Source organism: Nipponia nippon, unplaced genomic scaffold (genome assembly GCF_047370975.1).
Source record: "Nipponia nippon isolate SJK-2023a ecotype South Korea unplaced genomic scaffold, ASM4737097v1 scaffold_26, whole genome shotgun sequence".
NCBI classification, from domain to species: Eukaryota; Metazoa; Chordata; class Aves; order Pelecaniformes; family Threskiornithidae; genus Nipponia; species Nipponia nippon.
This window is the reverse complement of record NW_028262343.1, coordinates 5,321,086-5,346,891: the sequence shown is the minus strand read 5'-3', so window position 1 is coordinate 5,346,891 and position 25,806 is coordinate 5,321,086. Positions and strand designations below refer to the sequence as shown.

The following is a 25,806-nucleotide window of genomic DNA, read 5'->3' as shown; positions in this document are numbered from 1 at the left end:
TATTACTATTATGGGAAAGACTGGAACTGGAAATTAATTTTGCAGTAGGTGGTGATATTAAGCAGCTTGTATATAGCTGTTGACTAAGGTCAGTGCTTATTTTGGCATAGGTACCTGAATTTGACATCCAAGCATCAAAAATATAACTGTTTCCCCTCTAGCCCAATATGCAATTTTACCAGAAATAGACTATACTTATGTAATAGCCCATCTACTTTTAAGTTGGCTGCACAGCATGCAAAAACATCTTATAATGATACTAATAAATACAACACCTCAGAACTAATATCTAAGCTCCAATAAATGTAGATTGTTATATTTTGCTAATGTTTGCAAATTACAGATCAAACAGGAACCCATAACCTCTCTAAGAGTTTTAATGCTTATGTAAATGGCTAACACATGTACACAGATACTATTTTTAAAAGATGTTACAAAAGCCTGAACACTACAGACAGGTTTTGAATAAGAATGCACAAGTAGCCTATAATAAAAATTTGCACATAGCACAAAATTGCATTCAACATATTCATTCTAAAGCATTTTAGACTAGTTAGACCTCTTGTCAATGACTCTCTCCTTTGACAAAATATATTTCAGCCTGTCTGCTGCCCTTTGAATAATATAAATATTCACAGAAAGAACAGAGACATACAAAAGCAGAATTTCCTTATGGTATTTGCTGTTATGCTGCAGAGAAAGGAACTCCTGAATTGATCAATACAATTTAAGTGATTGCAAGATCTTCTCATGTACTAAACTAAAACCCAATCTATGCTTAACTTTGCTTTGGAAGCATAATGAAGAGTTTTTATTCACATCAGTGTGTGCGTGCGCGTGTGCACATGTGTGTACAAAGGGAGAGGGGAAGGCTTGGTGCAACACACATAAAGCAAAAACTCAAACCCTGAATTTTCAATATGAGAAAATTAAGGGCTGTAACAGTCACTCAGATTATACTGAGATCAGCTGAGTATTTTTGCTGAGGTCAGTTCAATAGGGAGCAGTGCAACAACCAAAGCTCTGATAGCAGCACACAGCTATTGCACAGCACTTTTACCCCTGGGAACTGCACTGTGCACTGCAGCTAGTCACTGAAAGACCAACAGAGAGGCTCAGGATTTCCCACAAGGTGCAGGAGATACATGTGGAATCTTGCCAAGCTACTGGCAAAAGTTACTTGTGGTCTACCTCCAGATTGTACCATGCACTTTAGTAGCACTATAACAGAACAGAAAATGGAGAAGTGACAGACCAGTAACACCACTGTGCACGCAGGGCACCAATTCCCAACCTTGCACTGGCCTGAGTGGGTGACTGGTCACTGCCAGACTGTCACTGGGTACGAGCTGCATCCTGCCACCACCCTCAACAGGGTTATTTTACAATGTGAAAAATCCAGTCAGATACCTTGGAAACTCATTTTTCCTGACTACAGCTTTTTTTAAATGAATCACAAAAATCTCAATACTGCAACAGCACGGGGGATGATCAGTGGGATGTAGGTGGTATCCACCAGCTATAGGAGGTACGGCACTGCACTTTGGGGCTTTGAATGGGAAACACCGCCCAGACGGGGAGGGGAGCGGAGGGGAGAGGCCCACCCCCGCCGTGAGTGTGGGAGGGCGGGGCCGCTCCGCCCACGCCCAAGTCTGTGTGTATGTGTGGGGCGGTGCCCCGCCCCCGCAGTCACGTGAGGCGGGCAGCCTTGAAGGAGGTGGGGTTGGGGCCTGGTGGGGTTGCTCTAGCCAGTTGCGGTGGTTGGGTTCTGTTTCTTCGGTGCCCGGCCGGCATGCGCGGAGCGGGTGCCTCCTTCCTGTTTCTGTTTGGCAGGCCGGTGTCCTCCAGGGCAGTGGTACTGTGGGGCGGCGGTGGTGGGGGGTGGATGAGGGAGATAGTGGCGCGGCTGGTGGGAGGGAAGTGAGGGGAGACGGGACGGCACGGCCCGCCTTGCCCCGCCCCGCGCCGAGCTCCGGCGCTGCCTTTCCGCCGCTGCCATCCACCGCTGCCTTCTTCCACTTCCCACCCCCGAGCAGCGCTCTATGTGCCGGGCGAAGGCGAGTGCTGCTGGAGACTGGCGGCACCGGGAGCCTTTCCCTCATGGCCTGTGTCTTCTCTCCGCAGGGATCTCGGCGCCCGGAGAATGCCCGAGGCGGTGTTCTGTTCCCCCGCCGCAGGTGAGGGCAGGGCGGTTGTCTCTATTGCGCGGCCATTCTTATAGGGGAGGGGCGGGATGGTGTCGGGTGGTGGGGCGGGCGTAACGACTGCGCCGGAAGGAGGTAGGGAGGGAGTCACCATGAAGGTGACCCTGGGTGAAGCCTGGCGGCTGCCTAGCTCCTGCTCTTTGCCGAGGGACTCCGGACCTCCTAAGCCCGCCTGGGCGCTCGCAGGTGACTGGCCTGAGGCAGTTTGGTGGCCTCTACATGTGTGCCTATGCACGGACTCATGCATACTGGCACCTTAATGCTTGCTTCAGACACAGTTTTTATGTTTGGGGTTTTTTTTGACTTACCGACTTACTATGGCTAGTTTACTATTTAGAGCACCAGCTTTCTCCCTTCCCTAATAAAATCTATAGAAAGATAAACCAACTGGGCTTTTTTTCCTTCTTTTCCAAAGAAGCACATACCTCACTTTTTTTTTTTTTTCATGTAGCAACACTTTCTTGGTAGTATCTGAAGCTTTGTTGGATGAAATGCCTAATTACTTTGTAAACATTGTACTTTAAGGTAGGGTCAACACTTTGTTTGTATTGTGCTCAGTTTAACATACTTTTAACTTCTAGCAAAAATGAGCTTGCTCTTTACTAGTGAAAGATGATGATGTATTAAAATAGTAATTGCTTTTATTTTTCTGAATACTCAGATTTCTTTTTTATTATTCCACAGGGTTTCCCCAATAGAAAAACAGAAAAGATGTTTGGTATTAAAGCTTGGGCTGAATATGTCATGGAGTGGGCTGCAAAGGACACATATGGCTTTCTTACTTCAGTGATCTTTGCCCTTACACCCTTGTTTGTAATTAGTGCAGCACTTTCATGGAAGCTTGCAAAAATGATTGAGGCCAGGGAGTGAGAGCAAAAGAAGAAACAGTAATGCCAAGAGAATGTTGCAAAAGCCAAACGAACAAAGAAGGATTAAATGGGCAAAAAAAGACCTGCCTTGTGCAAAGAATCCACTTCTTTAATGAAGCACTGTTGTACATTTTGTGTTAACCTTCCTTTGATACTTGATCCTGTTATTTCTTGAAGTATGAAATTTAATCCCTTCAATATGTTGTTTTTTTTTTTCTGCTGAGATGATTTGTGTTAAAGTTTGCCCAAGTGATGCTTGTTACAGTCAGTAAATCTACTACTTGTGTTCTAGTGCAGGTTGCTTTTCAAAATGTGCATGTTAAATTAAAAAATTAATATGTTGGGTGGCACTAGGGGTAGATTTTCTTTTTTCCCTTAGCCGAGCTATGACTTAACAAGTATCTTGGGGAAAATGTGAATGACTCCTTAATGCTATGATCTTTGTTTTCTTAGCGTAGTGAGCCATTTTCCTTGCTTCTATTCCTGTAGGAATCCTTTGCAGAAGTAGTTCATGTTGTGCTTACAAGTATTTGTAATTCCTGGTAAACTGGATTGCAGAAAGGCAAGTTTTGGTATACCTTCAGCAGATCTGTAGAGATAAGATAGCTTCGGTGTTTGCTAGTATACCTTGCTGATTTCCTTTAAAGGATACTGCATATGACCATGTGGTTCATTCAGCCGTGTGCCCATAGGGGCTGCTGTAGTTTCTTTGATGGTGGGCCTGTCTGCACAAAGAACTTAACTTGGGTTTTCCTGTTTCCTGAACTACCAGTCTTTAAATTCAGCCCAAACTCCAGGAAACTTGATTACTTGTTCTGAAAGGGTTAAAGCCAAGATAGACAAAGCCACTGCATCAAAATGCCTCCTGAAAAGCCTAGGGGCAAGGAGGATATTTAAATATCTTAGTCACTTAACTAAACAAAAGAAAGGCCTTTGGGATTTAGGGAGTAGTTAGAATGGTTGCAAGATAAGGGGGCTCAGGGATAATCCCATCTCAGACAACTGGGCCTTGGGAGAACAAATGCACGGAAGATAGGAAGTCACAATAGGATGACAACAGCCTTGAAGGACACAGTTTATGTGATGCTGGGACTGAGTTTGCACAGAAGCAAAGGTCAATCAGCGAACACAGTGAAGAAGACTACGAGCCTTCATCTGAAGACCCCCAAAGACCACCTGAAGACCACCACGGGAGACGACTGCGCATGCGGATCGGACATTTGCATATGTTAATGAGTTCCAGGAAACCTCATGTTTATGTAAATGATTTCTCGGAAATCCTGTGAATATGTAGGATTTTATAGTATACAATCTCTGAAAGTCCACCAAATCGGTGGAGCACTTATGGTGGAGAATCCCCAGTGCTGCCCAGCGCTGCAATAAAGAATACCTGCTTAATGGTAACTTCGTTGCTATGGAGTTTCATTTCAGGGACTCTCTGAATACTCCGTTTCTCCCTTGGGGGGATTCAGACTGTGAGGAGAAGCATCCGTGAATTTTTGTATCAGTATTAAACACAGGGGATGATACAGAGGAAACATGAAACAACCAGCCCTAGAGATGTAAGAGATGACCTTTGGGTAGCAGGAAAAAAGTTCGTCTCCTAAAATCCAGTATTCTCTCATTTATCAATGCTTCTACTCATGCATACCAGGAAACTTCATAATTTTGGGTTTTTCAAGAATGGGCTGGCCTACAGGGCACCAGGCTTGCTGGCATCCGACGGGATTCACCTTTCTCAAAGGGGGAAGAGGGTCTTTGCTCAGGAGCTTCTGGGGCTCATTGACAGGGCTTTAAATTAGATTTGAAGGGGGAGGCGGTTGATATCAGGTTTGCCTGTGATAAGAGGTGGGAGGGATGGGGTACTAGCGGGGGATGGGATGCCAACAGGGGCCCTCAGCCTGTTGATCTGAGGCGTGCTGGAGACACTGCAGCACAGTCAAAGTCTTACGGGGATGAGCAGGGGGCTCTTGAGGTAATAGGAGCCAACAGGGAAATATCAGAGAAATGCCTCAAGGGAACCAAGGGGTGTTCCTCCAAGAAGGTGACATGGCTGACAGCCCAGCTGAAGTGCCTCTACACCAATGCATGCAGCATGGGCAACAAACAGGAGGAGCTGGAAGCCGCCATGCTGCTAGAAAGCTATGACCTAGTTGCCATTACTGAAACTTGGTGGGATGAATCCCATGACTGCAGTTCAGCTATCGATGGCTACAGGCTGTTCAGAAGGGACAGGTGAGGAAGGAGGGGCGGAGGGGTTGCCCTCTACATCAAGAAATGGATAGAATGTGAAGAACTGTCCCTGAAGAATAGCCATGAGCAGGTTGAAAGCTTATGGGTAAGAAATAGAGACCAAGGCAACAAAGGGAACCTTGTGGTTGGTGTCTACTACAGGCTGCCTGATCAAGGGGAGCCTATTGATGAAGCCTTTTTTCTCCAACTACAGGAAGCTTCGCGCTCACAGGCTCTCATCCTGCTGGGGGACTTCAACCACCTCAACATCGGCTGGGAAAGTAACACAGCAGGCGGTAGGCAATCTAGGAGACCCCTGGAGTGCATCGAGGATAACTTCTTAGGCCAGGTAATAGACAGCCCTACCAGAGGGGATGGGATACTGGACCCGATGGTCACCAACGCAAGTGAGCTAATCGGTGATGTCAAGACTGGAGGCAGCCTGGGCTGCAGTGATCATGCACTGGTGGAGTTCGCAGTCCTGAGGGATATGGGTCAGGTGAAGAGTAAAGTCAGGACCCTGAATTTTAGGAAAGCAAACTTCCAGCTGTTCAAGGAGTTAGTCAATAGGGCCTCCTGGGAAAGTGCCCTCAGGGACAAGGGAGCAGAACAGAGCTGGCAGGTCTTCAAGGATGCTTTCCATAGGGCACAAGAGCTCTCGATTCCCAGGTGCAAGAAATCAGGCAAGGAAGGGAGAGGCTGTCATGGCTGAGCCATGACCTGGGGGTCAAACTAAAGGGCAAGAAGAGAATGCACGGGCAGTGGAAGAAGGGACAGGTATCCTGGGAAGAGTACAGGGACACTGCCCGGTTGTGTAAAGATAGGATCAGGAAGGCCAAGGCTCGGCTGGAGCTGAACTTGGCAAGGGACGCAAAGAATAACAAGAAGGGCTTCTACAGGTATGTCGTCCAGAAAAAGAAGGTGAAAGAAAGTGTACTCCCCCCGATGAACACAACTGGCAAACTGGTAACGATGGACGAGGAGAAGGCTGAGGTACTCAACAACTTTTTTGCCTCAGTCTTCACTGGCAACCTCTCTTCCCACACCTCTCGAGTGGATGGACCTCAAGGCAGGGACTAGGGGAGCAAAGTCCCTCCCACTGTAAGAGAAGATCAGGTTCGCGACCACCTGAGGAACCTGAACGTACACAAGTCTATGGGTCCCGATGAGATGCATCCCAGAGTCCTGAGGGAATTGGCTGATGTAGTTGCCGAGCCACTCTCCATGATATTTGAAAAGTCATGGCAGTCAGGTGAAGTCCCTGGGGACTGGAAAAAGGGAAATATTGCAGCCATTTTTAAAAAGGGTAGAAAGGAGGACCCTGGGAACTACCGACCTGTCAGCCTCACCTCTGTGCCTGGGAAGATCATGGAACAGATCCTCCTAGAAGCTATGCTAAGGCACATGGAGGACAGGGAGGTGGTCTGAGACAGCCAGCACGGCTTCACCAAGGGCAAGTCCTGCCTGACCAACCTAGTGGCCTTCTGTGATGGAGTGACTGCATCAGTGGACGAGGGAAGAGCTATGGATGTCATCTATCTGGACTTCTGTAAGGCCTTTGACATGGTCCCCCACAATATCCTTCTCTCTAAATTGGAAGGATATGGATTCGATGGGCGGACTGTTCGGTGGATGGTCGCATCCAGAGGGTAGTGGTCAATGGCTCGATGTCCAGGTGGAGATCAGTGATGAGTGGTGTCCCTCAGGGGTCCGTACTGGGGCCAGTGCTGTTCAATATCTTCATCGATGACATAGACAGTGGGATCGAGTGCACCCTCAGCAAGTTTGCAGATGACACCAAGCTGAGTGGTGCAGTTGACACGCCTGAGGGATGGGATGCCATCCAGAGGGACCTGGACAAGCTGGAGAAACCTCACGAGGTTCAACAAGGCCAAGTGCAAGGTCCTGCACCTGGGTCGGGGCAATCCCTGGTATCAGTACAGGCTGGGAGATGAAGGGATTGAGAGCAGCCCTGAGGAGAAGGACTTGGTACTGATAGACAAAAAGCTGGACATGAGCCGGCAATGTGCACTCACAGCCCAGAAAGCCAACCGCATCAAAAGAAGCATGGCCAGCAGATTGAGGGAAGTAATTCCGCCCCTCTACTCTGCTCTGGTGAGACCCCACCTGGAGTACTGCATCCAGCTCTGGGGTCCTCAGCACAGGAAGGACATGGACCTGTTGGAGCAGGTCCAGAGGAGGGCTACAAAAATGATCAGAGGGATGGAACACCTCTCTTATGAGGAAAGGCTGAAAGAGCTGGGGTTGTTCAGCCTGGAGAAGAGGAGGCTGCGGGGAGACCTTATTGCGGCCTTTCAATACTTAAAAAGGGCTTATAAGAAAGATGGGGACAGACTTTTTAGCAGGGCCAATAGCGATAGGACAAGGGGTAATGGTTTTAAACTGAAAGAGGGTAGATTCAGACTAGATATAAGGAAGAAATATTTTACAGTGATGGTAGTGAAACACTGGCACAGGTTGCCCAGAGAGGTGGTAGATGCCCCCTCCTTGGAAACATTCAAGGACAGGCTGGATGGGGCTCTAACCAACCTGATCTAGTTGAAGCTGTCCCTGCTCATTGCAGGGGGGTTGGACTAAGTGACCTTTCAAGGTCCCTTCCATCCCAAACCATTCTATGATTCTATGAAAAATTACTTTTAGGCCTAGATGGATGTAGAGTCTTTGCAAGATGTAAAGACTGTCAGACCAATGATTTATGATGAACAAGCTGGAATGAAATTTTATTCTTTTACTCACTGACCTATTAGGGATGTTTTTTGAGTATGGACAGAAACTTCTGTTATTCACTAAAGGTGTCCCCACTGGGTAGCAGTCATGGAGTATGCCTGAGCCAGGACTGAATGTGATTTATAGAAAAGGTGATGTTTATATCTATGCCCTGTTGTTACTATTAGTAAGAGCACAATTGCACATAAATTTTGACGTAATAGGGGAAAGTTTCATGCTTTATGGAAAAAATAGTTCTTTACAGGCAAAATTGCATAACAAACTCCAGTAATATAAAAATGATGATTTGTTCTGTGTGGAGAGTTAAATCAAGAACTGTAAATAAAGACGACACATTTTCTTCAAACATAGTGATAGGCACTTTATTTACAGTATCACATTCTGGAATAGGTCAGAGACCATGTTTTCTATGAAACATTTTACAAATTCTTAGCATATTCTTGATATAAATAGTTGATATCTGTTCAATCTCATATTCTTTACAAGTTCAAATTAATACCAAACATCAAGTAATGTTCATATGGCTTGAAGATGAATATAGAAATGAAAACTAAAACACATTAAAGTGACAAACCTAAGTAGCTGCTTTAAAATATTGCATATAATAATACGTAATGTTCACAGTCAGTATAAAGATATGACTAGCTTCTAGCAGAGACAAGCTCACAGGCTTTTTTGAGGGAATTCTGTCTTTCGGGTCTCCCAGCAAAGTTGCTGTCAAGAACTATGACAGTCTCTGTTCAACTTTCATTTTGGATAAAATACAGGACACAATCCCAGTTACTCAGACACAAGACAAAGGACTTTAATTCTCCAGTATGCAGTGGTCTGCTGGCAGCTGAGTATCAGGTATTAAAATAGCTAGACTCAGACACATACTTGGCACTTATCATTTTTCTGATTAAAGTAGCAGCTGCTTTTTATTATAGAATTTTCAGCTGCAGAACCTCAGATGGTATAAATTATCAAATCCATTGAAGTTGACTGGAACTATGATTGACACCAGATAAGAATATGAGCTATCATGGGAAATACAACCTCACTACAGGAATCTTAAATGAGAAATGCTGCCTAGTGTCCTTCAATGCAAAGACAGAAAGCAAAACTGGAGAAAGGAGGATGGAGAAGGTTTTGACTCCTTTCCTGTCATGGTTTAACCCAAGCCGGCAACTAAGCACAACACAGCCGCTCACTCACTCCACCCCCAGTGGGATGGAGGAGAGAATCGGAAGAGTAAAAGTGAGAAAAAATCGTGGATCGAGATAAGAACAATTTAATAGGTAAAGCAAAAGCCGCGCGCACAAGCAAAGCAAAGCAAGGAATTCATTCACTACTTCCCGTCGGCAGGCAGGTGTTCAGCCATCTCCAGGAAAGCAGGGCTCCATCACGTGTAACGGTTACTTGGGAAGGCAAACGCCATCACTCTGAACGTCCCCCCCTTCCTTCTTCTTCCCCCAGCTTTATATGCTGAGCATGACGTCATATGGTATGGAATATCCCTTTGGTCAGTTGGGGTCAGCTGTCCCAGCTGTGTCCCCTCCCATCTTCTTGTGCACCCCCAGCCTACTCGCTGGTGGGGTGGGGTGAGAAACAGAAAAGGCCTTGACTCTGTGTAAGCACTGCTCAGCAATAATGAAAACATCCCTGTATTATCAACACTGTTTCCAGCACAAATCCAAAACATAGCCCCATACTAGCTACTATGAAGAAAATTAGCTCTACCCCAGCCAAAACCAGCACGTTCTCCACCCCTTATACCATACCATTTACATCATGCTCAGGTCTCACACTATCCAATACATTCTCATTACCCACTACCACCTTTCCCATCCTTTGATACAATACACAGATATCATTCCCTTAGTCTATGGACCACCCCTGTGAAATGTCTGTAAAATGTCCATAAACATCCACAAAATGTCCACTGAGTTCATTTAGTCCATGACTTTGGGCTCCATCTGTGATGGTGGTCACTCAGGACAGGAGAGGTGGTGTGTTGCGTGGAGTTATTGGGCACCAAAGCCAGCTCAGGTCGGGTCACTGCTGCACTTGCACTGCTTCTTGTAAGGCTTCTCCTCCATTGGTTCAGGTGGTTCCTGCTATAGTCATTCCTATAACATGCAACTCAAATCATGGGTTACAACAATTTAAAGGTATATCCATTATATTTCCCCACAGCCACAGATCAATATTTGTTTCTTCAGATGCCTATGAGAAAGTGGGAAATGATGGTCAAGTGTAGTTGCGCATAGACCAGCAAATGCTGTGCTGAGTGCATGTGAGAAGTTGTTTTGCAAGGTCTCTCCTTGTGACTTTGTTGCAACACAAACTATAGCATCTGAGACAAAAGACTCCAGTAGGAGAAGGCAAAAATCAACTGTGGATGCATGAGGTACTAAGCCATTGTCTCATGACAGTTGTACTTTGGAGCCTCCTGTCTCAGTGAGAGTTACCAGACAGTCTTTACCATGGAGGGGACACACAAAGATTCAAAGTTAAAGATGATTCTTAAAAGCACGCAATCCAAAACTGGAGTTCACAAGGCATAGAAACATAGGACCAGCCACCCGAGAGATTCAGGCCTATGACATAAGGCCTACTTAGAATCTAATTTCATGCTTTGCTTAGCTGTAGATTTCCAGAGTAGTTTTTTTTAAGTATAATCAGACAACTATCTGATTCAAAGATGGATGAAGAAGTAGTGACACATCACATGTACTCCTCAATGAGTGGTGACCAGTGAAACTACAAAGAACATGCAAGTCAGCCTGATGAGAATGTAAAAGAGAAAACCTACCCCTAAAAGAGAATAAAGAATCTCCTCCGTAGTAAAATATGACTGCCTGGGAGCTTAGTGAGAAACTTGCTTCATCTGAATAGAGAATAAGCCCTGGAGCTACTAATACCAAGGGCAGCAATTAGTACAGCTCCCTCCTGGTCAGTGCTGCAATGACAAGGTGACCAGTGCTACCTACTACCTTCATGACACTACTGTGGCTCTTCCTTGTCTTGATTTAAGATCATGCAATTTATCAGCTTCTTCAACACAGGACAGGAAAACATAGGGTCCTTTGTGATGCTTTTTTTTTTTTTAAACACATCCCTTCCTCATCAGTATCAAAGTAATTAGAGTTTGGGAGACTTGTATAGGATACCAAGGCCAACTTTGCACCAAAAGGCTGTTAAGAAGGATTGCTATGAAGTATAAGGTTCTAGCTTGGAGGAAGCTTAACAGAAAATTCAGCTGATCAGTCATAAAGAAAAATGAGTGGCAACAGAGATACAAACACTCAATTCTTGTTAGGGACTACTTGGAATGCTCGATCTCATTCAAACATGCTCCCCAACTTATTTTAAATTTCTTATGTAATTATATTCTGTTTTCAAGTTCTTGTCACTGCACAGAGGTCCCTTTTGTATAAGTTCATATTCAGGTCGAGTTCAGTGAGGCTTCATAGCCATCAGATTGTCCTTCTGCCAATGTGGTTTTGTCCCAAGCTGCAAAAAGGCTGAAGTAGCCATTGTAAGGGATCTTTGCCTTTTTTATTACTTGCAGAAAGGAAGATTTCAGCCAGGCAAGGATATAATTTTATTTTTCTATGCATAAAGAGGGAACTGGTTTGCTGTAAATAATGATAAGCTAAAGTTACTAATTAGTTCTGCACTTTTTATTTGAAGGACTAAATATCACTGTCCTGGTTTCAGCTGGGATAGAGTTAATTTTCTTCCTAGTAGCTGGTATAGTGCTGTGTTTTGGATTTAGGATGAGAATAATGTTGATAACACACTGATGTTTTAGTTGTTGCTAAGTAGTGATTACACCAGTCAAGGACTTTTTAGCTTCCCATGCTCTGCCAGGTGCACAAGAAGCCGGGAGGGAGCACAGCCAGGACAGCCGACCCAGACTGGCCAAAGGGCTATTCCATACCACATGACATCATGCTCAGTATACAAACTAGGGAAAAGCTGGCCAGGGGGCCACTGCTTGGGGACTGGCTGGGCATCATTCGGTGGGTGGTGAGCAATTGCATCGTACATCACTTGCTTTGTATATTCTTTTTTTATTATTATTATTACTATTTTATTTCAATTATTAAACTGTTCTTATCTCAACCCACGAGTTTTTTTTCACTTTTACTCTTCTAATTCTCTTCCCCATCCCACAGGGGCGGGGGGGGAGTGAGCGATCGGCTGTGTGGTGCTCAGTTGCCGGCTGAGGTTAAACCACAACAATCACTTTACAAACAAGAGCCCAAATGCAAGTTGCAAGTTTCGGACAAGCTAAAAAATCGTGTCAATATGGACATATCCTTGGTGCATTTAAAATCATGCAGGCATACAAGAGTTAATACATGAGCTAGGACTGGTTAATCCAAAACAGTATTCCACCTTCTGTATATGGCTGCAAGCTTTTATAGTAGCACAGAATCACCATATATGCTGTTAATTCACAAGATCATTGCTCAGAAACTGGAATAAACAAGAAAAAGGAGTGCTAAAATTCCACGTGTGGCTGGCTGTCCTCTGCATACATCTTTAGGACAGGCTTTTCTGCAGTTTGGAACCCTTGCCACGCTATACCATTTACAGACGATTATGCCCTTTCTTAAACTGATGCAGCTGCACTGAAGCTCCAGTACAACTGTTAGCATCCATAGGCAAAAAACTGGAGCATGAAGTAAGCCCATAGCAGGGCTGAAGGACGAACCAAAAACATCTTGGTCCCCATCAGAGATAAGGCTAGAACATCCACTGTGACCATCTGGGCTGATCTGTTTTGTCATAGAAGTCCCAGAGATTTCCCGGACAACTGCGGAGTTCAACTAGAATATTTCCTTTAAGAAAACCTCAAGAGATGTCTAAAACTACTAGAGATGGAAAACCCATTATAATTTTCATCAAACTGTTCCAATGGTTAATTGCTCATTAATTAGGAGAAATTGGACCACTCAATTCTAGTCCAATTTTGTTCAGCTTCAACATCCAGCAATCAGATCCTGTTATGTCTTTGTCAGCTAGATGGAAAAGCCACATATTAAGTTTCTATTTCACTGAAGATACTTTTGGACTGCAGTCAATACTTTTCTGTTTGATAAAGCAAACAGAAAAACTTCCTTGTATCACACCACATGAATCAATAATTTTTCTGGCTCTTCTCTCAACCTTTTCTGTCAATGTGGTGGGTTGACCTTGACTGGACACAAGGTGCCCAACAAGCTGCTCTATCATTCCCCTCCTCAGCTGTACAGGGGAGAGAAAAATATAACGAAAGGCTTGTGGGTTGAGATAAGGACAGGGAGATCACTCAGCAATTACCGTCACAGGTAAAACAGACTCAACTTGGGGAAAATTAATTTAATTTATTGCCAATCAAATCAGAGTAGGACAATGAGAAATAAAACCAAATCTTAAAACACTTTCCCCCCACCTCTCCCTTCTTCCCGGGCTCAACTTCACTCCCAATTTTCTCTGTCTCCTCCCCCAGAACGGCGCAGGAGGATGGGGAACAGGGGTTGCAGTCAGTTCATCATGCATTGTCTCTGCTGCTCCTTCCTCCTCACACTCTTCCCCTCATCCAGCATGGGGTCCTTTCCACAGGGTGCAGTCCTTCACGAACTGCTCCAGCGTGGGTCCTTTCCACAGGGTGCAGTCCTTCACGAACTGCTCCAGCGTGGGTCCTTTCCACAGGGTGCAGTCCTTCACGAACTGCTCCAGCGTGGGTCCTTTCCACAGGGTGCAGTCCTTCACGAACTGCTCCAGCGTGGGTCCTTTCCAACATCTTCCCCCCTGAGTGGCGCAGAGGGACAGGGAATGGGGGTTGTGGTCAGTTCATCACATGTTGTCTCTGCTGCTCCTTCCTCCTCACAGTCTTCCCGGGGCTCCCGCCGGCTTCTCTGGGATCAGTTGCATCACCGTACTGGGGGCCTTGCGGCACCCATCTCCACCACTCCGGATTTGTGGATCTGAACCTGACTCCCTTTCGATCGGCTGCCTCTCCCGTGGATTTTCATGGGCCAGCAAGAGCTCACCAGACACCGCCAGAACCATGACACTTTCCAAGGTGCAGGCCTCTCTCTCGGGGCGAACCCATTCCAGGGCACCCGGCCCTTCACAAAGAAAAGAGAACTCTCCTCACCAGCATGGGCTCCTCTCCACGGGATCACAGCCTCCTTCACCATGGTCTTCTCCATGGGCTGCAGGGGAATCTCTGCTCTGGCACCTGAAGCACCTCCTCCCCCTTCTTCTTCACTGACCTTGGTGTCTGCAGAGTTGTTTCTCTCACATATTCTCACTCCTCTCTTCTGGCTGCTGTTGCACAGCAATTTTTCCCCCTTCTTAAATATGTTATCACAAAGGCGCTACCACCGTCACGGATTGGCTCGGCCTTGGCAGGTCCGTCTTGGAGCCAGCTGGCACTGGCTCTATTGGACATAGGGGAAGCTTCTGGCATCTTCTCACAGAAGCCACCCCTGCAGCCCCTCTGCTACCAAAACCTTGCCACGTAAACCCAATACAGTCTACCAACAGTCTTCTTGAATCCTAAACTGGACAAAGCAAATTCCAACAAAAATTGTTTCAGTGCCAAACATAGAACTAGAATTGTCTTTGTAGTCCCTAGAGATTTCTCTTCACATAGCCAAGAACTACATGAGGCTTTTTGAACAAAGCACCATATTTAAGAGTTCATTCATTGTTACATTCCTCAATAAATCTCTCTATACCTCTTAATTCCTCCTCCAAATCTCCAAATAAACACTTGTTAAAAGAAGAAAAATTCCAACCAGCATTTTCATAGAATGCTTTGGGATGGAAGGGACCTTTAAAGGTCATCTAGTCCATCCCCCCTGCAATTGGCAAATTTTAGTTCTTCTTAGGTCAAGCAAAACACAAATTTCCGAGGATGAAAAACACAACATCAGCATTAACTTTGCCATAATGTGACTGATGATTAAACTATGGGAATTATCTGCAGACATGGTTTTATTCCCTTATTTGTACCAATAGACTTGTTCAGAAATGATCTAGAGCAATTTTGTAGAGCTCTAACTCTGATACTAGTAAAGCTGGGAGAAACAAATAAGAATGAACACACAGAAAGAATAAGACATACTTTTTTGTCAAGATCCACTAGTTTTAAGGCCGCCTTGCATAAGTTGGGCCAGTTATAGAGCTAAGAGATCCTCTGACATGGGGATTGTCTTCATAGGGGAAAAACATAGTCTGCAAACTTGCTGATGATTTGATGAAAGTGTAGTCTGGAATGATAGCAAATATATACATGTGAAAAGGCTATGCAAGGCAGAGAATGGGTAATAGTAGTGACACATCTATGGCATAAGACAAATATTTAAAAAGACCGGCTCAAAGTTCAAAAGTAGACTATATATATATATAGTACCTGACTTTCTTGCAGAGATGAAACATCCTGACAGCAATTTTCAGTTGTCTGAGCTCACCTGTCTCAGCTAGGCTACCAAGCTGCTCCTCAAACAAATCAGATGCATACTACTGTATACTGTATTCAGTGACAATCTAAGTTACACAATTTTAGTTGGTTGTTTTTGCTAACTGATGCCTGTTCTAAGTGTATACTCCATATGCTTGAAACTTAGGAGCAAAAAAACCCCAGTAAATAACACATGGCCAAAAGCAATTCCCCAAATAACCCTATTATGAATATACTTGCTCAGTTAGAATCCTCCATTTACTATTTTGTTTTCGGCTGTCAGTTAACCAATATTCTATGAAATAACAGGTCATATTCATTAAATTAGCAAAACACATAAAAAATGTCATGCAGGGTTAAGTCAAAATGTCTGGAAGAAGTCTAAGTATCACATAAACACTATTGTTATTTAAAGACTATAGTTTTTTTTATCAAGTGTGCTGTTTAATAAAACTGTGGTCAGATCTGTTTTTCATATACCCATATTGACCAATATTAGTTCTACTGATTTCCTTTAATAGCTTACTGATCAGACTTGTATTCAGTTATATGGATTTTTACCTACATGGATGCTAGCCAATAATCATCTGGATTGTCCTATTTATCCTTTTTACTGCCAGTACTCTTAAATTCGTCAAGTCTTCTGGATTGTCTTCCCCAGTTTCAAATTTATTGAAAACGAACAGTAGCAATCCAGACAGCTGCTTGATCAGTTTGAATAAACACTGAATTGAAGTTATCTGAACACATTACGTTAAACCTAGCTTTGATGGCTAACATACTCCTGAGTTACTGCTGAAATAGGATGTGCTTTCTCACCTTGTGAAGTGATAAAAGTTTGGGGTTTACCCATATGCTCCAAACATAGAAAAAAATATTTAATTATTCAGTCTTTTGTGATTTACAAGCAACATTTCCATCATCTCTATAGTCCATATGATTCTTAGGACTAACATAACCCTCCCTAAATGTACCACTTCTAGCCATGAGGGCAGCAAGGGACATGAATGATGCTGTGTTCTTTGCAGACGTGATTGCTGTTTACAGCACTGACTCACGGGAAGTAGTAACTCTACATAAAATATTCCATCAGACTGGCTGATGTGTTATCCCAAGATGGTGTGTTGAGGCAATAAAGAGCAGTCACCGTTCTGAGCATCTGTTGAAAGGGCAGAGTCAGCTTAAAATCTAGCCAACTTTCAAAAGTTAGTTAAAAGCAGTTCTATATTTTCCTACACATCTCCTAAAGGACTTGTGAAGCTTATTTACAGAAACATGTCTTTCCTGCTATGTAACAGATGCACACAAAAGAAGAAACTGACTCAGACAAAAACTTTGAAGTTAACCACAGATAAAAGTGCAGGCAGAGTAACCAGGTAAATATTTTTGTTCAGCATTACTCACAACAGCTGGTATGACTCTCAATGAGAAATGTGTAGTTACATTGACTCTGTTCCTTTCAGAAAGAAGTGACCTGTGGAGAGACATGAAGCAAGCAATTATTCAATCCACCTTCATTCTGTCAGACCACAACTTCCCATATAAAAGATTTCTGCAAGAACATCACAAAATGCTGCAACAACAACAAAAATTATTTATTAGACTAAGTTTATCAACAGTTTATACCTGGGACAGCAGAGGACTAACTCAGACCTAGAAATTTCCTTTTATATTCCCCTCCTTATTTCCATTCACCCCACACCTTTTTTCTTTATATGCAGACAGTAGAACCGTCATCTTGTCTCGGAATTGTCATTCTTTTTTTTTTCCCAAGTAAACTTGGAAAAAAGATTTTAACTACCTTTGCACTACAGTTGAGCATATAAGGCTAGTAGTATTTGCATTTTTAAGTATACGTCACACAAAATTAAGGCTGTTATGGGGCTTTTCAGAATCACCACTGGCTATTAATATTTATACCATTCCGCTTTCGCTCATCAAGGTAAGATCTATACAAATGATACCACAAATACTCTTGCTGAGATCAGCTTAAGCCAAAGTAGTAAATTTTGCATAATGTTCACTTTGAAGATGCTGAAGTGTATTCTCATCTGGACTGTAGTCCGAAACATGATTTTTCAGTTCTCAAGCCACTTTCAAACAGTTGTCTTCTGAATGCTAAATTCACTCTCATGTTGGCAAATCCATATGGAGCATGTCATGAATGTTGCCATGGTTATACTCTCCATTTAGTAAACAGTATGAAATAAACGCACGTTCAATGGCAATAATGCAACTTAGACCAATCCCCAGGTACTCTTAAAGCGGTGCCTCTTCATTTACACTTAAAATCATAGAATGCTTTGGGTTGGAAGGGACTTCTAAAGGTCATCTAGTCCAACCCCCCCTGCAATGAGCAGGGACAGCTTCAACCAGATCAGGTTGCTCAGAGCCCCCGCCAACCTGACCTTGAATGTTTCCAGGGAGGGGGCATCTACCACCTCTCTGGGCAACCTGTGCCAGTGTTTCACTACCATCACTGTAAAATATTTCTTCCTTATATCTAGTCTGAATCTACCCTCTTTTAGTTTAAAACCATTACCCCTTGTCCTATCGCTATTGGCCCTGCTAAAAAGTCTGTCCCCATCTTTCTTATAAGCCCTTTTTAAGTATTGAAAGGCCGCAATAAGGTCTCCCCGCAGCCTCCTCTTCTCCAGGCTGAACAACACCAGCTCTTTCAGCCTTTCCTCATAAGAGAGGTGTTCCATCCCTCTGATCATTTTTGTAGCCCTCCTCTGGACCTGCTCCAACAGGTCCATGTCCTTCCTGTGCTGAGGACCCCAGAGCTGGATGCAGTACTCCAGGTGGGGTCTCACCAGAGCAGAGTAGAGGGGCGGAATTACTTCCCTCAATCTGCTGGCCATGCTTCTTTTGATGCGGTTGGCTTTCTGGGCTGTGAGTGCACATTGCCGGCTCATGTCCAGCTTTTTGTCTATCAGTACCAAGTCCTTCTCCTCAGGGCTGCTCTCAATCCCTTCATCTCCCAGCCTGTACTGATACCAGGGATTGCCCCGACCCAGGTGCAGGACCTTGCACTTGGCCTTGTTGAACCTCGTGAGGTTTCTCCAGCTTGTCCAGGTCCCTCTGGATGGCATCCCATCCCTCAGGCGTGTCAACTGCACCACTCAGCTTGGTGTCATCTGCAAACTTGCTGAGGGTGCACTCGATCCCACTGTCTATGTCATCGATGAAGATATTGAACAGCACTGGCCCCAGTACGGACCCCTGAGGGACACCACTCGTCACTGATCTCCACCTGGACATCGAGCCATTGACCACTACCCTCTGGATGCGACCATCCACCGAACAGTCCGCCCATCGAATCCATATCCTTCCAATTTAGAGAGAAGGATATTGTGGGGGACCATGTCAAAGGCCTTACAGAAGTCCAGATAGATGACATCCATAGCTCTTCCCTCGTCCACTGATGCAGTCACTCCATCATAGAAGGCCACTAGGTTGGTCAGGCAGGACTTGCCCTTGGTGAAGCCGTGCTGGCTGTCTCAGACCACCTCCCTGTCCTCCATGTGCCTTAGCATAGCTTCTAGGAGGATCTGTTCCATGATCTTCCCAGGCACAGAGGTGAGGCTGACAGGTCGGTAGTTCCCAGGGTCCTCCTTTCTACCCTTTTTAAAAATGGCTGCAATATTTCCCTTTTTCCAGTCCCCAGGGACTTCACCTGACTGCCATGACTTTTCAAATATCATGGAGAGTGGCTCGGCAACTACATCAGCCAATTCCCTCAGGACTCTGGGATGCATCTCATCGGGACCCATAGACTTGTGTACGTTCAGGTTCCTCAGGTGGTTGCGAACCTGATCTTCTCTTACAGTGGGAGGGACTTTGCTCCCCTAGTCCCTGCCTTGAGGTCCATCCACTCGAGAGGTGTGGGAAGAGAGGTTGCCAGTGAAGACTGAGGCAAAAAAGTTGTTGAGTACCTCAGCCTTCTCCTCGTCCATCGTTACCAGTTTGCCAGTTGTGTTCATCGGGGGGAGTACACTTTCTTTCACCTTCCTTTTCTGGCCGACATACCTGTAGAAGCCCTTCTTGTTATTCTTTGCGTCCCTTGCCAAGTTCAGCTCCAGCCGAGCCTTGGCCTTCCTGATCCTATCTTTACACAACCGGGCAGTGTCCCTGTACTCTTCCCAGGATACCTGTCCCTTCTTCCACTGCCCGTGCATTCTCTTCTTGCCCTTTAGTTTGACCCCCAGGTCATGGCTCAGCCATGACAGCCTCTCCCTTCCTTGCCTGATTTCTTGCACCTGGGAATCGAGAGCTCTTGTGCCCTATGGAAAGCATCCTTGAAGACCTGCCAGCTCTGTTCTGCTCCCTTGTCCCTGAGGGCACTTTCCCAGGGGGTCCTATTGACTAACTAACTCCTTGAACAGCTGGAAGTTTGCTTTCCTAAAATTCAGGGTCCTGACTTTACTCTTCACCTGACCCATATCCCTCAGGACTGCAAACTCCACCAGTGCATGATCACTGCAGCCCAGGCTGCCTCCAGTCTTGACATCACCGATTAGCTCACTTGCGTTGGTGACCATCGGGTCCGGTATCCCATCCCCTCTGGTAGGGCTGTCTATTACCTGGCCTAAGAAGTTATCCTCGATGCACTCCAGGAGTCTCCTGGATTGCCTACAGCTTGCCGTGCTACTTTTCCAGCAGGTGTCGGGGTGGTTGAAGTCCCCCAGCAGGATGAGAGCCTGTGAGCCCGAAGCTTCCTGTAGTTGGAAGCGTCTAAGTGGTGTAGCAGGTCGCTAACCATTTCCCCTGGGATTATGGGGGCTTCATTCTGCTCCCCGTCTCTGTCTTCCAGCTCAGGGGGCTGGGTACCCTGAGAACAAGTGGTCTTACTTTTAAAGACATTAAGTATTAGGCATGAATGTAATTCAGGTAATGTCTTCATGATAAGTGTTTACAAATCTTGTGACAAGAACTAGGGTGGCATTTAAACTTGATGAAAAAATCTTGATTAAAAACAGCAGCAAGGTGAGAAAAATTTATTGCTCATCATCCCCTCTCTGGGGGACAAGACTGGCCACCACCCTGCATTCCAGTCAAGTTACTTGTTTTGGAGAATGTAATTCCTCTGACTTTTCCCCCTGCACAGAAAGTCTCTAACCTAACAAAAACTTCAATAGGAAGCTTCTAAGATACTACATGTTTTCAGTAGCCAACCGGTAGCCAGCAGAATTGACTATTTGGCTTTGCACAAGGAGCACAAGGCTCCTTATAAGGAAGAAATAATTCATTCCCAGGGCCTGTTCTCAATAAATGTAAACCAAATGTACTCATTCCTTGAGGAAATACAGAGCAGCATTAATTCACACAGCTCTGGGACTCTGGCACATACAATGAATGCCCTCCTGTTCAGTCCATCTCAGAATGACTTCATACGTCAAGTATCAAGCCACAAAAAGGTAGAGGACACAGAAACTAATGTCAAGAGGATTTAGGTCAAATTAGGATGTTTGTATCTTTTCATTATTGTAGAACACTGGTAAAGCACACTTAGTATTTTAAGTACATTTTCCTAAATGCTTTTAGATTCTAGTCTCTGACTTCAGTTTTGGAATCATCATGGAATTTAATTAGAATAAAAAGCTGCACTTTGAAAGGGCTCAGTGCTGCTGGTTTATTTTCACTTTAATAGAGAGACTCTAAAGAGCTGGCAATATTTGTCCTAGAGTATTTGATTTAAAAGGCTACTAAAAGGCAAACATTCTATTTTTAACTCCTTAAATTAAAAATAGTTTCTGAACATAATGAATGAAACTATTTAAGAAAACATTGTAAAACCAAAGATATTGATCAAGCACGCTATTTTCTCCATTGACCAATCTTAAGACATTAACTTTATCGACACTCACTGCTATTACCCATTTTTCCTGTATTTGAATTTCCAGAGTCGCTATACTGCAAAGTGTAGTGATATTCACTACCTTTACCTACAGCAGCGTTTGTCAAGCTTTCAAATGATAAATGATGGAATACATTTGGAATCCATAAAACCTATAGCTTTCTTATAAGAACTGAAGTGCTTAGTTATCTAAAAAAGCTTAAAGAAACAGGTCAAAAAGGACTTGTTTCAGCATTTTAAATTCAGCTGTTTCAGTAGGCCCATCAGTCACTTTGTATTTGATTATTTTAGTGCCGTCACCTCGAGTAATTTTTCTTGTGTTTTTTCTTAAAGCTCTAGCTCTGAGAGCCCTCTAGCCTCCCTTCCCAAGTTTCTTCCTCTTCATCTCTGACCCCCTACCCTCCCAGCATTTAGAAACATTTTATGCAGCACATGAATCTGGACTCTTGTTCAGCTTAAATGCCATGTTTCCTCTTAATGGCTGTTGTTATTTTTCTCATCTTTCCAGATAAGTTTTAACCACCAGGGTGACTTGTGTTGGCCAATATTAGGTTGTCTGCAATCCATTTTTCTACATTTAGACCATTACTTCATACAAACACAACTGTGCAGCTGTATGTGATTTTTTTTTTTTTTTAAATTACCATAACTGGTAGAATGCTCAAGCCCTGTATGTATTACTGGAATGAGCGAAAATGACTGCAAGTGGCCTAATGCTTTGAAACATTATTAAGAATTAATTTCACTGAGTGGTGGCCAAGGGTATTTTTCCAAGTAGCTCATAGAATAGCCTTTGATTACATGCAGGAAGTTAACCAATTCAAGGTTGCTGTTTTGCAGCCATTCCTTCCTCTCTGCATAGCTCTGGAATAAAGACCTCCCAAAACCATGAGGCAGGAAAAGAAGAAATGAATGCTCAGCTCAGCAAGGTCTTTCCACAAGAACAACATCTATTGAAAGAAAAAAATAACTATAAATTTAAATATAGTTCAGGTATGGCTTTAACACATATTAATTTCTTCCCTGGAATTAACACATCTTCTCACTTGCTTTCAGAAAGTTAAAGGAACTCAAGGGGCAATACTAGCAGGACAAAGGAACTTCAGACTCAGATTATAATTTGCAAGCCATTATGGAGCTACACCAATGCAGAGGGAGCCCAAGGAGAAGCATACCTGGTGCTCTTGAAATTCTGCCGTAAGCAAAGATGCCATTACCTCTTCATGTACTCCCTAGCCCAGAAATGAAAAAAGCTTCAACAGCATCCTGTGTAGCTATTAATATTAATAGACTTAACGGGAAGTAGCTGTTCCTACCAAGTAGTAGATGGGTGTAAAAGGTGGATCTATGGGCTTTTCCACCTGCTTTTCTCTGGGATTTCTTAAGTGAATTTGATAATTTCCGCTCAGATCTGAAAAGACAGAAGAAGGACTAAGTTGAGATAACTGACACATGGGCTACTTCTGCTTATTATGGAAGTTCTATTTTTCATTGGCATATCTCTCACTCTTCTTATTTCTCAATTTTTACTGTAAAGCTTCTTTACTATGACAGGAAGAATTCTTCCAGTGGCATTAGTGTGTTATTTTTATTGCAGCAGGTGGCTAAGACCTGATAAAGAACAGCCATTACCCAATTTAGAAGAGCATTTTTACTGACTTGCTAGACACTTGTTTAAAACAGAAATAGCACTAGAAGAACATAGAAGAAAAATTGCTTCAAGATGTGAACAATTATTAACAAAGAGTAAGTGATGTGGTGAAAATTAAATATTTTCCTCTGCTCTCATACACATGCAATCATGAAGTTCATTTTTTACTTTCTACATATTCCATTTCTCTGCTCTCAGAAATACCGAAATCAATACCATATCAATAGTAAGAGAAAATACTACATCCTCATCTCTTGCCTGTAGCATTCAGGCTCCCAAATACCTCCAAAATTTAGTTGGAATTAAGTATATAAATCCAGTACATCACTTGTAAAATATATGCCTAAAATGATGAAGATGCCAGTTAATATCCTAGCAAGGTATCTGTGAATTTATGAAACTGTCACCTCAAGAGCAACTGTTTTGTGCAGTCTATACCCAGAAACACAAGCATCAGTTTATACTCATTTCCTATCCAGAAGGTAGCTCTCATGATCCCAGAGAAAAAACACCTTGTAGTATATACAGAAAATAAACTCTGCAGAACACAGTTTAGTCCATCTCTGTAGTCTGCAGTTTAACCAAGGAGTTTAAAAGCCATTTTCTTAGTATAAGCAACTGACAGCAGAAAATGGAAAAAAAAAAAGAAGTTCTATACCTAGAAAAAAAAATTCTCTACCTGTGAAATTACAAGTCAACGCTACTGTCTAAGAGCTTACTAGCATATAAAAAAGCCAATACTTGCATATTCTAAACCATCTTCAGGTTTTCTGCCAATCTTTCTTTAAAAATCAAAGTCAGCAAGTCTGATACAGTTCATTGAATTCCCCATCCATTTTTAATGGAAAACGCAGTTTCCACAAAGCTCTTCAATCACCTGTTTAGAAAATAAACTATTTCTGTAGTCTTGGTTTTTGGTGGAAACAAAAAGTAGATGTTCAGTTTCAACTTGATGTTATCTACTACTTAGATCTTAGGCCTGACACGCTTGACATTCTTTAGCTGCATTCCCTGATGGAGCCATCTCCTGTAGTCTAGCTGGGTAAACTAGCCTACATGAATGAAGCAACTAGGCACTCAAATTACGGCTTCTGCATCGTATGCTATCAAGTGCTGTTTATTGTTAAATCCAAGCGAGATGAATAAGTGTTTTCAACTGTAAGTGGCCAAAAATGCCATTTTCAGGCTAAAGTTTCAAAATATTTAATTAATTAAAAATATTGATTGTTCTAAAATGATATATCAAGGTCTCTCTCCATAAGAAAGATGGTATCAGCTTTATTTGCTAGCTCTGATCCTTATTATATATTATTTTCATAATATTTTACATTAGCAGTGTGGCTGTAATTAGGGACAGAATTCCCTGCTACAAGCAGAAGTAGCATTTGGTATTTACCCTGTGCTATACAGGAGTCTTATATCCTCAGCCTGCCACCATGGCTCATCAGCATTTTCTCTCTTTTTTTTTTTTTTCCAGGAAGGCCATTTAATTTGAGGAGTCGGTATGATCCCGGATAGTATGGTTTTTAATGAACACAGAAAAATAAAAAGAATCCTTCTCACCTTGCGCTCTGCGGCAACTGCGAACATTACACACCGCACCGCTTGCTAAAAATTAACCAGGACAGATAGCAAACACCAGCCTTTTTACAGACCTTTTCGACACCAAGGCAAACACAACACGTTGAGTTCAATTTACTCACCGCGGGTCGTGGCACGGAGCCCTTCACCTTGGGCTACCAGAGCGGTTCCAAGCCGGACCATCCTCGAAGCGAGCCGGCCGCGTGGAGCTCGCGCAGGGCTGCAGCCAGCGCTTCCAGGGACCAGCCCACGCGCAAACACGCCCACGGCGCGCGCGACCAGCAAGCCAGAACATGCCGGGCACCCCATGAGGCGAGGGCTCACCCCACGTCCCAATGGCCGTAGCTACCGTAGCAGCTCGAATAGAAGGTAAAGATTTGGGGAGTGCCTCACTGAGCCGCCTCAAGGGCTTGTCGCGGGCACGCGTGAGGTCAGCCATCCCGGCTCCTGCCCCGGAAGAGCAGCACCCTGACAACACCACTCCGGCTTCGCCCGTTTCAGCCCGCCTCTGAGGCAGGAGCCCAGGCCACCCCACCCAATGTGGGGCCGCCCGTGGGCGCCTCCTACCTGCCCTCCAAGGCGCCTCTGCCGCCTCCTAGCGGCTCTCAACTCTCGCGGAGCTCCAGCGAAAGGCGGGCGTCGCTCTGCTCCCCCGGGCGAGGCGCTGGAGGCAAGCCAGCCCCCGCCTTTCTGTGGGCGAGAGTAGCTGCCTCAGCCGTTACCGTATTTTCCGGCTGCGGGACGCGGTTCTCCTCACCCCCCCGCCACCGGCCTTCCTAGCAGAGGTGACGGGGTTGAGGCCGTGATGGCCCCACCCCCACATTCCATTCCTTATATGGTGTCAGAGAGGGGCACCGCCAGCCACGCCCCCTTTTCCCACCAGGCGCGCGAGACGCTCTCGGGCTTGCGCGCGTGATCTCAGCGGGGGAAGGAAGAAAAAGGCGACACATCGGCACAGCGTCCCCGCACCACGAGCGCGCACGCCATGCGCCACGAGCGCGCGGAACGAGCCTTCCTTGGGCCGTTCTATTTATGTTTGTAGCGCCGATTTGTATAAGGCTCCACCCCCCGCCGTGGGCGAGGCGGCCGGCACCGCCCCCCTCGGCCATGTAAGGGAAGAGGGGGCGTGACCCGGGGTGGCTCGCGGCCGCTCGCTGCCTTCTCGGTGCCGTTTATAGGGTACAGCCACTTCCGCTATCTGCTTAGAAGCGGCG

At 44.6% G+C, this 25,806-nt stretch overlaps 2 protein-coding genes across 4 annotated transcripts; one reads left to right on the top strand and one right to left on the bottom strand.

Annotated features, from left to right (window-relative positions):
• Positions 1-1,678: 1,678 nt before the first annotated feature.
• On the top strand, positions 1,679-4,477 carry LOC104021395 (small integral membrane protein 15-like). The gene is given in 3 exon segments (XM_087762496.1): positions 1,679-1,717; positions 2,125-2,177; positions 2,889-4,477. A coding segment is annotated over 1 exon segment (225 nt). The 5' UTR covers positions 1,679-1,717; positions 2,125-2,177; positions 2,889-2,915; the 3' UTR covers positions 3,141-4,477.
• Positions 4,478-8,428: 3,951 nt separating this feature from the next.
• On the bottom strand, positions 8,429-25,646 carry LOC148055190 (uncharacterized). Of its 3 annotated transcripts, XM_087762600.1 has the most exons (7): positions 25,160-25,646; positions 24,715-25,039; positions 22,677-22,771; positions 22,536-22,592; positions 16,905-16,974; positions 15,165-15,309; positions 8,429-14,598 (listed from the first exon to the last, which is right to left on the bottom strand). In XM_087762600.1, the coding sequence occupies exons 2-5, from the start codon at positions 24,899-24,901 to the stop codon at positions 16,960-16,962; spliced, it is 354 nt and encodes a 117-aa protein (XP_087618726.1). In that variant the 5' UTR covers positions 24,902-25,039; positions 25,160-25,646; the 3' UTR covers positions 8,429-14,598; positions 15,165-15,309; positions 16,905-16,959. The 3 variants fall into 3 exon arrangements, 1 of the variants encoding a protein (XP_087618726.1); XR_015705853.1 differs by lacking the exon at positions 22,536-22,592 and having other exon boundaries at positions 24,715-25,646; XR_015705852.1 differs by lacking the exons at positions 22,536-22,592; positions 22,677-22,771 and having other exon boundaries at positions 24,715-25,646.
• Between the last annotated feature and the right edge of the window lie 160 nt (positions 25,647-25,806).

Bases quoted from the DNA above. Each gene is read 5' to 3' on its own strand.
- LOC148055190 (XM_087762600.1), bottom strand. From the start codon at position 24,901: ATGGGGTGCCCGGCATGTTCTGGCTTGCTGGTCGCGCGCGCCGTGGGC. The intron at 22,772-24,714 runs GTGAGTAAATTG...CTGTCTTTTCAG, and splicing joins GCTCCGTGCCACGACCCGCG to ATCTGAGCGGAAATTATCAA. The intron at 22,593-22,676 runs GTAGGAACAGCT...TTTCTGGGCTAG, and splicing joins TTACACCCATCTACTACTTG to GGAGTACATGAAGAGGTAAT.